This window comes from Citrus clementina, unplaced genomic scaffold, assembly GCF_000493195.1.
Source record: "Citrus clementina cultivar Clemenules unplaced genomic scaffold, Citrus_clementina_v1.0 scaffold_4, whole genome shotgun sequence".
NCBI lineage: Eukaryota > Viridiplantae > Streptophyta > Magnoliopsida > Sapindales > Rutaceae > Citrus > Citrus x clementina.
Genome location: NW_006262274.1, coordinates 19,200,708 through 19,214,913, shown reverse-complemented (window position 1 = coordinate 19,214,913; position 14,206 = coordinate 19,200,708). Strand labels below are relative to the sequence as shown.

The following is a 14,206-nucleotide window of genomic DNA, read 5'->3' as shown; positions in this document are numbered from 1 at the left end:
CTTTAAAAATAGATGTAGAGGAGAGGGACGGGAAATCCTTTCGCAGCTCAAATTTAATAAACCTGGAATAAAAATCTGAATTTAAAGTCACAATTTTGGTTTTTTTGGAAAAAAAACCCTTAGGCCCAAAAGTGTTTACCCATTGTAAGCATATCAGTATTGTTTGGGGGGGGGGGGGGGGCAATTATGCTAGAGTATAGTAAAGAATACATAGATAGTACAAACACTGATACCCTAGGAAATAGAATCAAGTTTGGACGAAATAGAATAAACGAGCTGTGTGCTAAAATAAGAGATAAAAGACTTATGAAAATACAATATCGAGGATTGTATTTAGAAGATTAACCAATATTTAGATGTTCAGATAAAACCTATAAACATGAGGAGAAATTCAAAAAGAATGAATTCTTTAAAACCAATGAGAAATATTACAAGAAAAATAAATTTAAGAAGAAAATCTTCAAAAGGAATAAATTTAAAGGAAAATCTAAAACCAACACACCCCAAAAATGTAAATGTTGATTATATAATGAAGAAGAGCATTATGCAAATAAATGTCCTAAGAAAAAAAAGTAAATATCAAAATGTTTGAGAATTTCAATGATTTAGAGTTAATCACTAATAATGAAGATGTTAGTGATAATGATAGCATATACTACCTTTCCGAGGAGACTTTAAATAGCTCAGATTGAGAGTGTATATAGAAGAATTAGATAATAGAGATTTATATTAGAATGAAGAATTAAAAGAACAAGGTTCTCTTAATAGAGAATTAAGTTTTTATTAAAAAAAACCTTAAGATTAGTAAAAAGGGGATTTGAAACATCTGACCCCAATCAATATATTAGCACAAGGAATTGCTAACAAGATTAAAAGAAAAAAAAATATAACGTATTTCAGTGCCACTGTAAGGGAAGAACATATCAAAATTAGGCATGTTAGAGGAAATACAAATATACTTTTATTATTAAAACCAGGTATAGAAAATAAAATTGTAAGATAAGATCTAGTGATAGACCCAAGATTGGATATATTCATATTGGAGGAATCCAAATTATAATAAAAGCTCATCTTTTTTAGAAGGAATAGATAGTCTAGTAAATTTAACTGTACTGGATAATAGAATAAAAGATCGAAAACATGCACTCCTTGGAATAATATAAGGAAACCTTAGTTATGAAAAATTAATATTTAAGATATACACTAAATATTCTATAAGCTTTAGAGACCGGAATATAAATAAGACATTAACCTTACGTCATTATTTTAAATACTTTGATATAATGCTTGATGGATCTTATCCACATATCATAACATATGCCATAGGATATGCATTAACAAATTCGGCTAACAGTGAAATGTTTGCTGATAAAGATTTTATTGAAATTGATAAACTATATAATAAAGTTGGAAAGATACAATCTCTTGAGATTTTAAGAGAGATTGATTTACCGAAAAAATGAGAAATGGATTTAAGTAGTCAACCATGAGGGTGTAAAGGATCAATTTTTAATATTTATAAATTTGTTACAATTTTGTTTTATTAAAATGCACAGTTTTATGCAAAGTGTTGTACAATCGTTTGTAAGAATGTCTTTTTCTAATAAATTAATAGCTCTCATACTATTCGGTAATTTTGTTCAAGGATCTGAGAAAACTGCAGGGGAAAAGAAATATCATTTTTGCATATAAATATTCATTTGCAAAATGGTCTCAATTTAACTATCATCATCAGATACCAATTTGATATTTCTAACCATATTCTTTCATTTGAATGTTGGACATGATTGAGGCATTTTTATAAAATTTCTTGGCTACTTTCATCTCATATACTGTGTGTTCTATTATGTAGAGTTAACAGGCACTCGCCATGGGTGGCATTTTCAATGGCCACAATCCACAATAAAAGGTTGTAATTAACAAAGAATTTGAATCTATGACAGTTTCCTCAGCACCTTGTACTTATGGTTAGAACTTGGAAAGAATTTGGTTACTCAGAATGCAGACATTTTTATAAACCAAGATGTCCCCAATCTAAAACCGGCAATTCTTTTTCAAGTCGTTACCTTTCTGACATCAAGCATAAATGTAAATGTTCACTGCATTAATTATAAAAAGAAAAATTGAAGCATCAAACGAAGGTTTGATTTGATGCCTCCAGGCCCGATCCCCAGGCGAGTTAATGTAGGATTTTCTCCACATGTGAATTATAGGGTTCGATTTTCGAATTTGGGTGAATCTCATAAAATATCATTAAGAAACAAACGACAACAACAGCAATCAAGTCATCAATTGCATATGTGTACACCAATCAAAAAGCAAGCTTGCTGATTGTAACGGACAAGCTTCTAAACAATAAAAATCAGTCTGATGTTACATGGTACAAATGTGTATCGAGAAAACCAAGAATATGGAAACTGTAAGCAATTTTAACAAATGTTCCCCCAAAGGTTGATATCCTAACTGTTATCCTATTAACTCCTTGCACAATCTCAAGTCCAAAATCTGCAATAAAGATCCATAAAAAATGCTGAAATGGTCTTCATGCAAAATACGCGTACACTTTAGATATAACGGCCACTCACCATGAATGGCAATTTCAATTGCCACAATCCACAATAAATGATGTAAAAGGCTTCCATAATTACTTAAGTATTACATTCTCACCAACAAAGAATTTGAAGCGACTGTAGTTTCCTTAGTATCCTGCAATTATGGTGAAAATGCATTTGATAATTCGGAAAGCAGATGGTTATGAACAAAGATGCCAAAACTCAAAGCAAATAGAATGTTTCCTCTTACGTGGACTGAAATTAGCGGAACTCGTCATGGTATATGTAGTCATCATCGTCTTCATCAGTGAAAATAGCACTGTAAAATACATACGGGTTCTCAATCATTTCTAACAAGGTTAGACGGCCATCTTTATCTGTGTCTGCCTGCAGAGACATTTGAACAATGTTCAATACCAGTGCTTCTTGACTTACTACCAAAGCAAACTAGACCTTATTTTCAGAACAAGCTTTGCAATAATCATTCTATTTCCAGGCACAAGGCGGCAAGTTCATATTGTCAACTTACAGTACAATATAAACAAATTTTCCCTTTCTACAGTAGAAAGCAATTTTGAGGCGTCCCTTATATAGAATATTCTGGATCTGATGCCAAAGGCCAAAAGTTTTAACAGTAACAATGCAGTAGTTAATCACAATTTGAGCTGCATGATGCATCGTACCACAACAGACACTTAATTTTTTCATTTTTCTTTTCTTTTCTTTTCTTCTCTCCACCCAAAAAATCCTTTGGTGTACCCTTTCTAAGTACACCAATCTCTAAACCAGGGACTACAGCAAGACACTACAATCTTGGTAGTCAATAAATTTGAGGGATATTGACATCCCAAGGAGGACAGAAGGATTTGAACCCCTCACCTCTTCGTGGAATCTAAGGGTCTTCACCACTCAGTCCGACCCTCAAAGAGTTATTGAAGTAATTTAATTCCAATCAAGTTCATAAAAAGTTTCAGCTATCAACTTGATAAAGTATGTCATCTAAAATTTCTACAAAGAACGCCACACTTCTGGAACAAGTATTGAAGGAAGAAGGATACACGTCAGAATCTCATAGCAAGTCATACCCGCACACTAGAAGTTTCTTAAACAGAGAAATCCTGGTTGCCCTCAAAGCATGCAAGAAAGAAAGATTATAAAGGAAACCTTTATTTTCAAGGCCAGTATTTTCATTAAACAATGTTGTCCACAGCCAGTGTGTTGCGAGTGTGTGAAATACATGGCTTGTTATACAGCATATTTAAGCCATGTAATCGTCAATCTCTTAGTATATCAAGCTATGTAGCATGACCATTCCTTTTCCATGCCACAGAACTAGATGACACTTGAACTATGTAATTTCATAGGGCAGAGTAAAATCCTTTCAAGAGGCAACTTTTACTCATCAAACAAAATAAATCAAGATGAAAATATAACATAACATATTAAAAAGCAACTTAAGCCTTAGTCATCCCAAGTCCTAGGTCTAAACTCTACAATCTCAATCACATGTGATTCATATGGTAGCTAGCATACAAGCCATGCACCCATTCCCATACAATCTTCATCAGAAGCTCCACGAGGATTGAGGATCATAAACGAACATCTTGGGAGAAAGCTCTGGTTATGAAGATTTTGCTTCAAGCAAACTTTTTAATTTGAATTTGAACAAACTTTATGATCCCATTTCAATCCACATTCCACATAGCACTGGGATCTAACTTTAAGAGATGATAACAACAACAATTGCAAGAAGGTAAAGCTTCTCGTAAGATGACGACAGCTCTCTTCATTACTTTATATATGCCATCAATCACACTAAGCAACTTCTACCAGATTTCCTACTGTAAACAAATATATTAACCGAATTCAATTCCTTTCTTTAGTTATACAGAGTGATGGGTGCCCCAAGAAAGACCTAAAATGTCCTTCAATTATCCACAAAAGGAGTTAAAATTGTGGTTATATTACGTAAACAAAACAAGTCTATGCAACAGTAATAAGCCAGTCTTCATTCCTGATAATTGCTTAATATCAATATTCACAATAACTACAGAAAGAAGCACATCCATATATGAATAGTTCAGATTAGCAATACAAAGTCAACACTGCACACAACTTGAAATATCAAAGAAAAATCTTATACTCGCAATTTGTATACCTGTGATATGATGTAATCCGCTTGTTGTTTTGCATAGTAACGCTCTGACGGATGGAGTTTTCCAATTATAGGAAGTAGTTCAACATCGGATAAATATCTGCAAAGTGAAAAGACAAATGAAGTTAGTTTGAACATATAACAAAGTAACTTCATCAATATAACAGAGTAATAATGTATCTTTTGTTTTTAATGAGTACCCGTCACCGTCTTTGTCAAGCTGACCAAACAATTGTCTGGCAGGGGCATCCATTGTGTCATCAGATGGATGTGAAGAATTATGACCTTCATCATCATAGTTCCTTACCAAGTCAAAGAGCCCATGGAAAAATTCCTTAAAATTCACTTTCCCATCTCTATCTGAGTCTCGTTCCCTATAGAAAAAAAGAAAAAAAGAAAAAAGCCAAAATGCATCAAACTAATGACGTTATGACCTAACAAGATTTAACATTATAGAAAGGAACGCATGAGGGGCACATCAAACAAGATAGTGATAAAATAAATAATAATTAATAACAACATTGCAATTCCAATTGGGATGAAGTGATTTGTTGAACAAATCTACTAGCACTAGGAAATATGTATCCGTAGCTAGAGATTATTTAGGCCTTTATTTCAAAATGGTATCATGAAAGTGAAGCAAGAAATCTGGTTCAAATTTTCCTGATATCCAAGACCATGATACATGTCACTCATCATGACGCAGAGTGAAGATAATAAATCTTGTTGCACAAATATGAACAGACTATAGAAAAGAGGATTTTGAGAAATCTATGTCACCTTACTTCTTCCTTGGATAACCATAGAATAAGCTTTGGATTCTTGGTGTCAGCTGGATGCAGAAAACTACAACATCATAAATCACATAAACAATTATCTTCCATTAGAAGAATAGTAACAAGAAAGTTTTTTTCCCCCCTTTCGCCTGAGGGAAAAACATATCATTATATATGAGACTGCTACTATAGTGGAAGCCTCACTCATTGAACTCGGTTAGATTCAAAAGACCATCTCCATCTGCATCTGATGCATTAAAGTGCTCCTCCTTCCACCAGCCCATATCATAGCCAAATGAGTTATTATCTAGTAAATTAAAAATAATGGGAAAAAAATCATTAGTAATCAGACAGTCTGACATGAAATTTGGGTTAATGCCCCAATAATTAACACAAGATAAAGGTCATCAATGAAGCATACTGGTGATAAAGGCTCCATGCTAGATGGCCCAAACTTTTGGAAGAAGATTAGTATAGCTCAAAACCTTAAGAGAACGTATGCAACATTCAAAGAAGAATTTTACATCACCAATTGAATTGCATGAATTTGGGTCTAGGGTAACATCAGCTGTTATTAAGCTATAATTATGTGATAGGTATAAAGGATTTATTGATGAATATGTGACAAGTTCTACACCAATATATATATATATGCGCTTGCTCAGTGTGAATAGATAGAAAATTCAGTCACTGGAGACAGAAATTTACACAGAATGCCTGTGCATTGAAAAAAACTCGAACAATTCATACCAACAACAATAAGATTTCCTGAACATCAACAACTAAACTATAGAACAAGGGTACATGTAGGTAATGAAGCTAGGAAGAGAATTAAATAGAAGTGATAGAGAGATGAAGGGATGGTTATTTCTGTTTTCAGTCACAATGGAATTCATGATGATGAAAAAATCCTAAAGGTGGAGTTGGTTCATTAACAGGGCATAATACTAAGATTAACTATATTAATGTACTCTTTTAAGGAGCCCATACTTCATTTTCATTCAATTTTTAGAAAGGCAGGATAAATCAGAGAACAACAATTTTGAAATGTGGCACTAACACCCCTCACAACCTGCATACATTCAATTGAAGTACAAGATAAACCAGATACAACAGGTATCCACATATGATGATAAGTCCGCCACTATTTCCATGGAATGATATTAGCAATAGTAGAGGAAGGGAAATCTAAAAACAGGTGCAACAGAAATGGCACATTCCATCACTCACTAAACACATAGACACCATATCAAAGCCCTAATTCAGTGTACACATGGAACTCAAAACCAGATAAGCAGCAGAGAACATATAAGAAAATAACTGAAATGCATTAATGCACAAACATCAGTGAAAACCCCGTCATAAATTTCACAATCCTAGTCCAAGTTAAGCCATAAAATATAATAATCTTCAAAAGAAAAAGAAAAAGAAAAAAAGGAAAAAAAAAAGGGATATCTACCAGAATTACGAACCCAAGTGGGAGGCTCGTACTCAGCAAATGACACAAATCCATCTTTATTTTTATCATGAGTCTCCATCTCCCTCTGAGTCCTATGCATCACATCCCTCTCTGCCTGCTGCATGTTCCAATCAGTCAACTCATCCTCATTAATATATCCATCGGCTGGATTCACATCAATCTTTGGAAACAGCAACACCAACCTACAATATCCATTTGCAGCAAAACAAGATGAATAATTCAATCGCATTGAGTAAGTAGTATGCAAAAGTTACTACCGTTGAGCTTATGCTTACAGTTCAAATATTGAAAGCTAAAGCTTTTACTCGATGATGTCATGAAAATGTAAGTACCTATCAGTGACATTAAACTTCTCCTCATCGTTCAAATAATCTTCGGCATTCATAAAATCCTCCCACTCAGGCTGGGCCTCCTCGCCGGGGGCAGCATCGTGATTGTGACTCAACTCGTGATGGGCGTGCTCAATGTACTGCTTCTCCCACTGCCGGTCCTCGCGGCGGCGCTCAATGTCGGCCACGAGCGGGTCAAAGGGGACCGGCTCGTGATGGGCGGGCCTGAAGTTGAAGGAAGAGCGGACTTTCAGTCTGCGGTGGCGGCGGTTGCTATGGGGTTTATTAGGAGATTTTGAAAGAAGCAGGAGTAGGAGCAGGGCTATTGTTACATAAATAAATAATGAAACTTTACCCATCTGAAAAATTCAGAGATCTGGGGAGCGGCTTGCAGAGAAAGATGAACGCTGTATTACTCGGCTTTGGCTTTGGCTTTGCTTGTTTTAATATTTAAATTTTTAACAAAATAAAAAAAAAAAGTGGGACAAAGAGTTGACAACTGGGAGTGACGAAAAGTGACGGTGTCCTTCAAGTTAGCAGTAGTAACTAGCAGATCTGTTCGGTTCGGTTCGGTTCTGTTCTGTTCTGTTAGATGCGTGACACGGAGGGTGCGTGTGGTTGACTCTCTCACCCGAGTGCATTAACCTGGACCGTTGGATAACATCGATCAAAGTCCAACCTGGGCTGAGATTCAAATTCTTCAGTAATTTTATAATGAGGGAGTCTTTTAAATAATAGATAAGTGAATATATATATATATATAAGTAATTTTATTATATAATGTCTTAAAATTGACATTTTCTATTTTTTAATTTTTTCTTTCTTTCAAATTCCCCACTTAATTCCAAAAATAACCCTAGACATTGATGAACTCATTCCCTAAACTATATGAGAACCCCAATACGACAAATCAACAATGGTGTTTACTCTTCCTTAAGAACGATCTCTTGTTGCCAAAACGATCAAATCCCGTTAATAAGATTTTTTGTCGCTCACTTACTCACTCTTCCTACCCTCGATTTCTACGAGTCCCTTACATTATTAGTTGATTAATTTATTGAATTATGTGTGTGTGTGTGTGTGTGATCTCCAAACCCGACAACAACGTTTGCATTGAATTGGTTTTGTCTTAGAAATAGCAGTAGAAGGCTCTAAGCATCTTACAACATCATAATGTTTTGGACTCTTTTGGTAATCAAATTTCATGTGAAATTCCATTATAAATCTCAAGAATGTTGGCAGCTTGAGCTTTATGCGTTACTCTTTTAGAATGAAAATCCAGATATGTGGGGGACGTGTAAATAGTTTGTAATAGAAGCCAATACGTGCGTTTCACAAGAGAATTCTGCATTTTATACTTTTGTCTTTTTATGTAATTTTATTTGAGGTTAAATAGCAAATGCGGCAGTGGCAGCGCGGTTTTGAGAGAGTTATTGGGGCTGCGAATGGCTCAACTCATTCTGACAATCGGACCACGTCATAATTTACAAAGTCCATCCATTTACATGTCACGCCATAGCCCATTACGATTGGCCTGTTCCGTCACACTGTTCACTGGTCACCGCTGCTTGTTATGAAAATTTCAATTCAAGTATTTTTGTGAATTAACCACATTTTTATGTTGTTTCCATAAACCTCGATTTGTTCTTGCAATTTTTTTTTCAGCAATCCAAAATTTTTTATTGTTTTTTTTTCTTTTTTAGTATAGTTTTTGAAAGTTAAATAAATTATTTTGTCTATACTAATAAAAATTTAAATTGACTCTTAGAAATAGAGGTTGTAATTTTTTTTAAATGTTAAAATATCTTAAATATTCTCTTTTCATTTCGTAATTTTATTTCATAATATAACTTTAAAAAACTTTCATATTAAAGTAATTTTATAATTGTATTTTAATCAAAGTAGGCTATATAATTTTTTTGAATGGAAATTTCCTCTTAACTTTTGAAAGACACCCCCCCCCCCCCCCCCCCCCCCCCCCGCCCGGCAAAAGGATTACAAATCCACCAAGAAAACTAAACTAAATTTCGTTCACAAAGGGAGGACCCTAACAATCCTTCACAAATGACCTTTAAGGACAAGCTTGTGGAGGACCATCCTCCAGTTGAAGAAGACCTACCTAGTAGAAAGGAAGATTTAGATTTTGATTAACGGCGATACTGTTATTAAGAATGAAGGATCCGTGCTGTGAATTTACTTTTCCCAGAAAATGCGTGCTCAGCTTATTAAACCATGGCAGAATACTGTTGTGGTGAAGTTACTTGGACGTCCAATGGGCTATAAGTTTCTATGCAATAGACTCGAATCTCTTTGGACCATAACGAAAGGATTCAAGGTGATTGATTTGGAGAATGGATTTTTCTTAGATCGTTTTAGGTCGGAAGATGATGTTGATTGTGCTTTAACACAAGGACCTTGGACAGTCCTAGGCCACTATTTTATTATTCAGCAATGGACCCTATATTTAGATAGCACAAGTGAAAAAATTGATTCGATGGTAGCATGGATAAGACTTCCTAGCATGCCCCTCCATTATTACAAAAAAAAAAGAGTATTCAGAATGGTGGGCCAATTGGTGGGAAAAGTTATTCATATTGACTACAATATGGAGTTGGCATATCGAGGGAAATTTACGAGAATAGTTGTGGAAACTGTTCTGGATAAACCTCTACGTTCTTAATTTTTACTTGATGGTAAGATCTAAAAAGTTGAATGTGAAAGCCTTCCTACCATTTGTTTCAATTGTGAAAAATATGGTCACTTCAGCACTGTGTGCCCTAAAAATCGAGATAGTGAGGAACCTCAAGATTAGAATGAGGAAAGAAACATGAGCAGTGAGGTGGAGCCACCCCGACCAGTAAAGGAGCATATTGGGTACCCAAAATTTAGCTTCTAGATGGCGGTAGCTAAGAAATGCAACTATCGGAATCGTAGGGAGGATACTAAATATAAGGATCTCAATCTTCCGCCAAGTAGAAACATTAGCACTAGCTCAAGATTTGGTCCTTTTTTCGGATTCTAAGGATGCGGATGAGGATCACCAAATTGATGGAGAGGATATCAACCCAAATTAAGATGTTGGCCCGAAGGCACATCTCTAAAATAAAGTCAACCCTAGAAACAATCCCAAAAATAAAAATAGAGCCAAAATCCCAAAAGATACCCCATTGCCATGTAGCCCCTTGACAAATAAAAAACAATCCCACTTTGACCAATAATAAGCATGCCTCAACAAGCTCACGTATCATAATCACACCCCATGTAAACTCTCAAGCCTCCACTAAACCCATGCAAAAACCCAACTCACGTACTCTCACAAATACTGAAATTAAAGACTTTGTTCCTATGAAACTCAAAACCATACTAACTAGTCTCAACCTAAAGAGCTATACTTTTGTTATCATTGCTCCTCGTAATATTGAGGCGTCTTTGATAAGCATTATGGGGACTGTGAATTCTAATCCTCATCTTGCCGTAACTGTGGAGGGGACGGGACCATCTGGTAAACCCCCTGATAATGAGGATATGAAGATGGAAATTATGGGTGAAGACTCTAAAGACAGGGATTATGAAGAGGGAGATGAAGAAATGTTTGACTTTTCTGACTTTATGGTTTCTCTTGAAGAGAATGATGTGATGGATCTTGAACAACATTGTTGAGTACATAAACGCACCAGGTCGGCCATGCTACTGGTTCCGCCCCGGCACGGATCGTTTCAGCTATATGGTACGAGCAGAACACGGGGTTAAACAGGAGCCGACCCGAGATGAATGCGACCAGGAAAACATACCGACCAGAAGTATACGCCGAGCCGATACTCATCCCCAGGAAAGCGGGAACACGATCTCACAAAATCGCGGTAGTTGCGCTTCTCCCAGAACGGTTGAAGGACACGCGAGATCCACGTTTGCCCACAATCTAACAGTTAGAGTCCCATGAGGGGCTACCACCACCCGAAAAAGGAGGGATAAGGGGCAAACGAAAAACGTGGGACAAAGGGCGGCTATAAAAGAGAAAGACATCGAAGAAGACAGGACAAAAAAACTGAGAGAGGGGAAACGCTGCCAAATTGCAACCAGGCCATTTCCTTACAAATTTCTTAAATTCATATTACACTGTTTTCCCGTAAACACCTTGTGCTAACTTAGGCATCGGAGGGTTTACGCCGGCAAAACCACCGGCGTCTCTGATCCGTTTTTGCTGAACGCAGGTCTAGTGAGAGAGGGAAGGGCGATTCCAACCCCAGTGGTTCGAGTGACAGTTGATAACACAAACGTTGGTGACAGAATCTGGTCGGTCCAAAGGCGAGCAGATTTCAGCATCAACAAACATGTTGATGATCCCGATGTGTAAGGGGCTTCCGTCTTATTTTTTTATTCTTTTTATTATGTTTAACTCCTTTATGTTTTGGAATTGTCAAGGAGTGACTTTGAAAGAATTCCTCCAAACCTTCAGAACACTTGTTTTCACTTATAAATTGTGTCTAATTGCTTGGTTTGAACAAAAAATCAGTGGTTGTAAGGCTGATTGGTTTATTGTTAGAAGTGGGTTTTATAAATCACATCTGGTTGAAGCTATTGGTTTCTCATGGGAGATTTGGCTCCTTAGGAATAACAATTTTATAATAGAAATTAATCTTAATCACAAGCAGTTTATTTATGTGAAGATTAAAGAAGATGGTGGCTCTTTTTCATGAGTGGCCGTAATTTATGCTAGTCCAATTTACTCGGTCTAACGACACTTTTGGGAGGATTTGGATAGTCTTGCAAACACTATCCAAGGACTATGGGTTATAAGAGGTGATTTTAATACCATTACATAATCCTTAATTTGAAAAACAAAAAAAAGGTGTGTCGTCTCTAACTATATGAATTTGTAATTTTTTTTTAAGGTTGAATTTATAAGCACCAGTTGTATGATCTTAATTACAAATATCTATCTTTCACCGGGTCTCCGGGTAATCTTTATAAATGTTTAGACAAGGTGTTGTGTAATGAGGAATGATTTGGTCTTTACCCAAACGCTCTAGTCTTTACATTTACCGACAATTCATTCTGATCACAGACCCTTACTTGTTCCAAATGGGAAAAGTTTTAGTGGCCAAGTGGGCTTGAAACCGTTTAGATTCTTGGCTTCTTGGCTCATGAATTCCTCCCTCTAGAACTTTGTTGCTGCAAATTGGGGCACGAGCAATGATTATGTGCAAGCTGCTCGTGAGGGAGTGGAATTCTAATGTCTTTGGGAACATTTTAATAGGAAATGGAATTTTTTGTCAAGGATTGGTGGCGTTCAAAAAGCCGTTGAAACTCATTGCTCTGAATCTCTTCAACGACTTAAGGTGTCCTTGAAGCGCGAATTAGAGGAAGTCTTAACCCAGGAAAAGATTTTGTGGTTCCAAAAATCTAAAAAAGACTAGATTCAATGGGGGGGACCGCAACACTTCTTTTTTTCACCAAAAAACTATCCAATGAAGGAGGAATAATAAAATTGTTATGATTAAAGATGAGAAGGGTAAGAGGCTTTATGATACAGAGGAGCTTAAAACTCATGCAATCATTTTTTTCAAGCAACTTTATTCTAGAGTTAGATTGCACCATCATCAAGGTTCCACTTATAGTGCATAACGAACCCTCGATGATAATGCTTTGAGAGCTATTGCAAGAGATGTTAAAAAGGCTGAAATTCATGATATCGTTTTTAGTATGAAGCCTTTAAATGGCCCAAGGGTCAATTGTCTACATGTAATTTTTTTCCATAGCCACTGGCAAATTGTAGGTCTCTCTCTTTGCAAAGTTGTTGAAGATGTTTTCTATGGCAGCATTATTCCATCTAAACTAAATAGAGCCTTTATTGTACTCATTCCAAAGACTAGTAATCCTACTACCTTTAAAATGTTTCAGCCAATTAGTCTTTGTACGAGTTGCTTATAAAACCATTACAAAGCTTATTGCTAATAGATTGAAAGAAATCCTCCTTAATATTATTGGTTTCACTCAGACTAGTTTTATTCATAGGAGATGGAGAATTCACTTAATGCAAAAAAAAAAAAAAAGTTGGACAAATCGCGATCAAAGTCGACTTGGAGAAGGCTTATGATTTTTTGAAGTGGGATTTCATTTTTGACATTTTAGTAAGAGTTGCTTGCCTCTTGAGTTTATCCAAATTATTATAGAGTGCATTACCTCAGCTTTGATACAACTTTTATAGAATAGGGAGCTCACGGAAAGCTTTACTCCTTCGAGAGGCATAAGACAAGGTGATCATATTTCCCCTTATATTTTTGTCTTATGCATTGAAAGACTTAGTCATGGTATTTGCAAAGTGGTGTAGGAAGGAAAGTGGAAGCCTGTCAAGCTCACCCATAATGGCATCATAATCACACATTTATTTTTTGCCGATGACTTACTTTTCCTGGCAGAAGCTAGCTGTGATCAAGCTCTAATTATTAATGGAGTCCTTGATAATTTATGTGCAGCTTTGGGTGAAAAGGTTAGTAAAGGTAAAACTCAAGTTTTTTTTTTCTCTCTAAATGTTTCCACTACCATGGCCCATGCGATTGGCAATTCCATTGGTTTTTCTAAAACTGATAATTTGGGAAAGTATCTTGGAACGCCACTTCTTCACTCTCGGGTCAATAAGAAGACTTATTATTTAATCCTTGAACATGTTGAGCAACGCTTATCGGGTTGGAGCGCAAAACACCTCTCTTTTGCTGGGAGGGTGACTCTTGCGAAATCTGTAATTTAAGCTCTTCCCATCTTTTCGATGCAAACTATTAAAATCCCTACCAGCATACATAAAAAAAATTGACTTAGTTTGTCGAAGCTTTATTTGGGGTGGCACGGCTGAAAATAAAAAGGTCCATTTTAATAACCAGAACACGTTATGCAAATCAAAAGCTTGTAGAGGGCTT

At 35.9% G+C, this 14,206-nt stretch overlaps 1 protein-coding gene across 1 annotated transcript; it reads right to left on the bottom strand.

Moving 5' to 3' along the window:
• Positions 1–2,236: 2,236 nt before the first annotated feature.
• On the bottom strand, positions 2,237–7,830 carry LOC18044220 (calumenin). Its single transcript, XM_006437588.2, has 8 exons — positions 7,296–7,830; positions 6,943–7,145; positions 5,688–5,790; positions 5,488–5,553; positions 4,908–5,081; positions 4,711–4,807; positions 2,803–2,939; positions 2,237–2,706 (listed from the first exon to the last, which is right to left on the bottom strand). The coding sequence occupies exons 1-7, from the start codon at positions 7,649–7,651 to the stop codon at positions 2,814–2,816; spliced, it is 1,125 nt and encodes a 374-aa protein (XP_006437651.1). The 5' UTR covers positions 7,652–7,830; the 3' UTR covers positions 2,237–2,706; positions 2,803–2,813.
• Between the last annotated feature and the right edge of the window lie 6,376 nt (positions 7,831–14,206).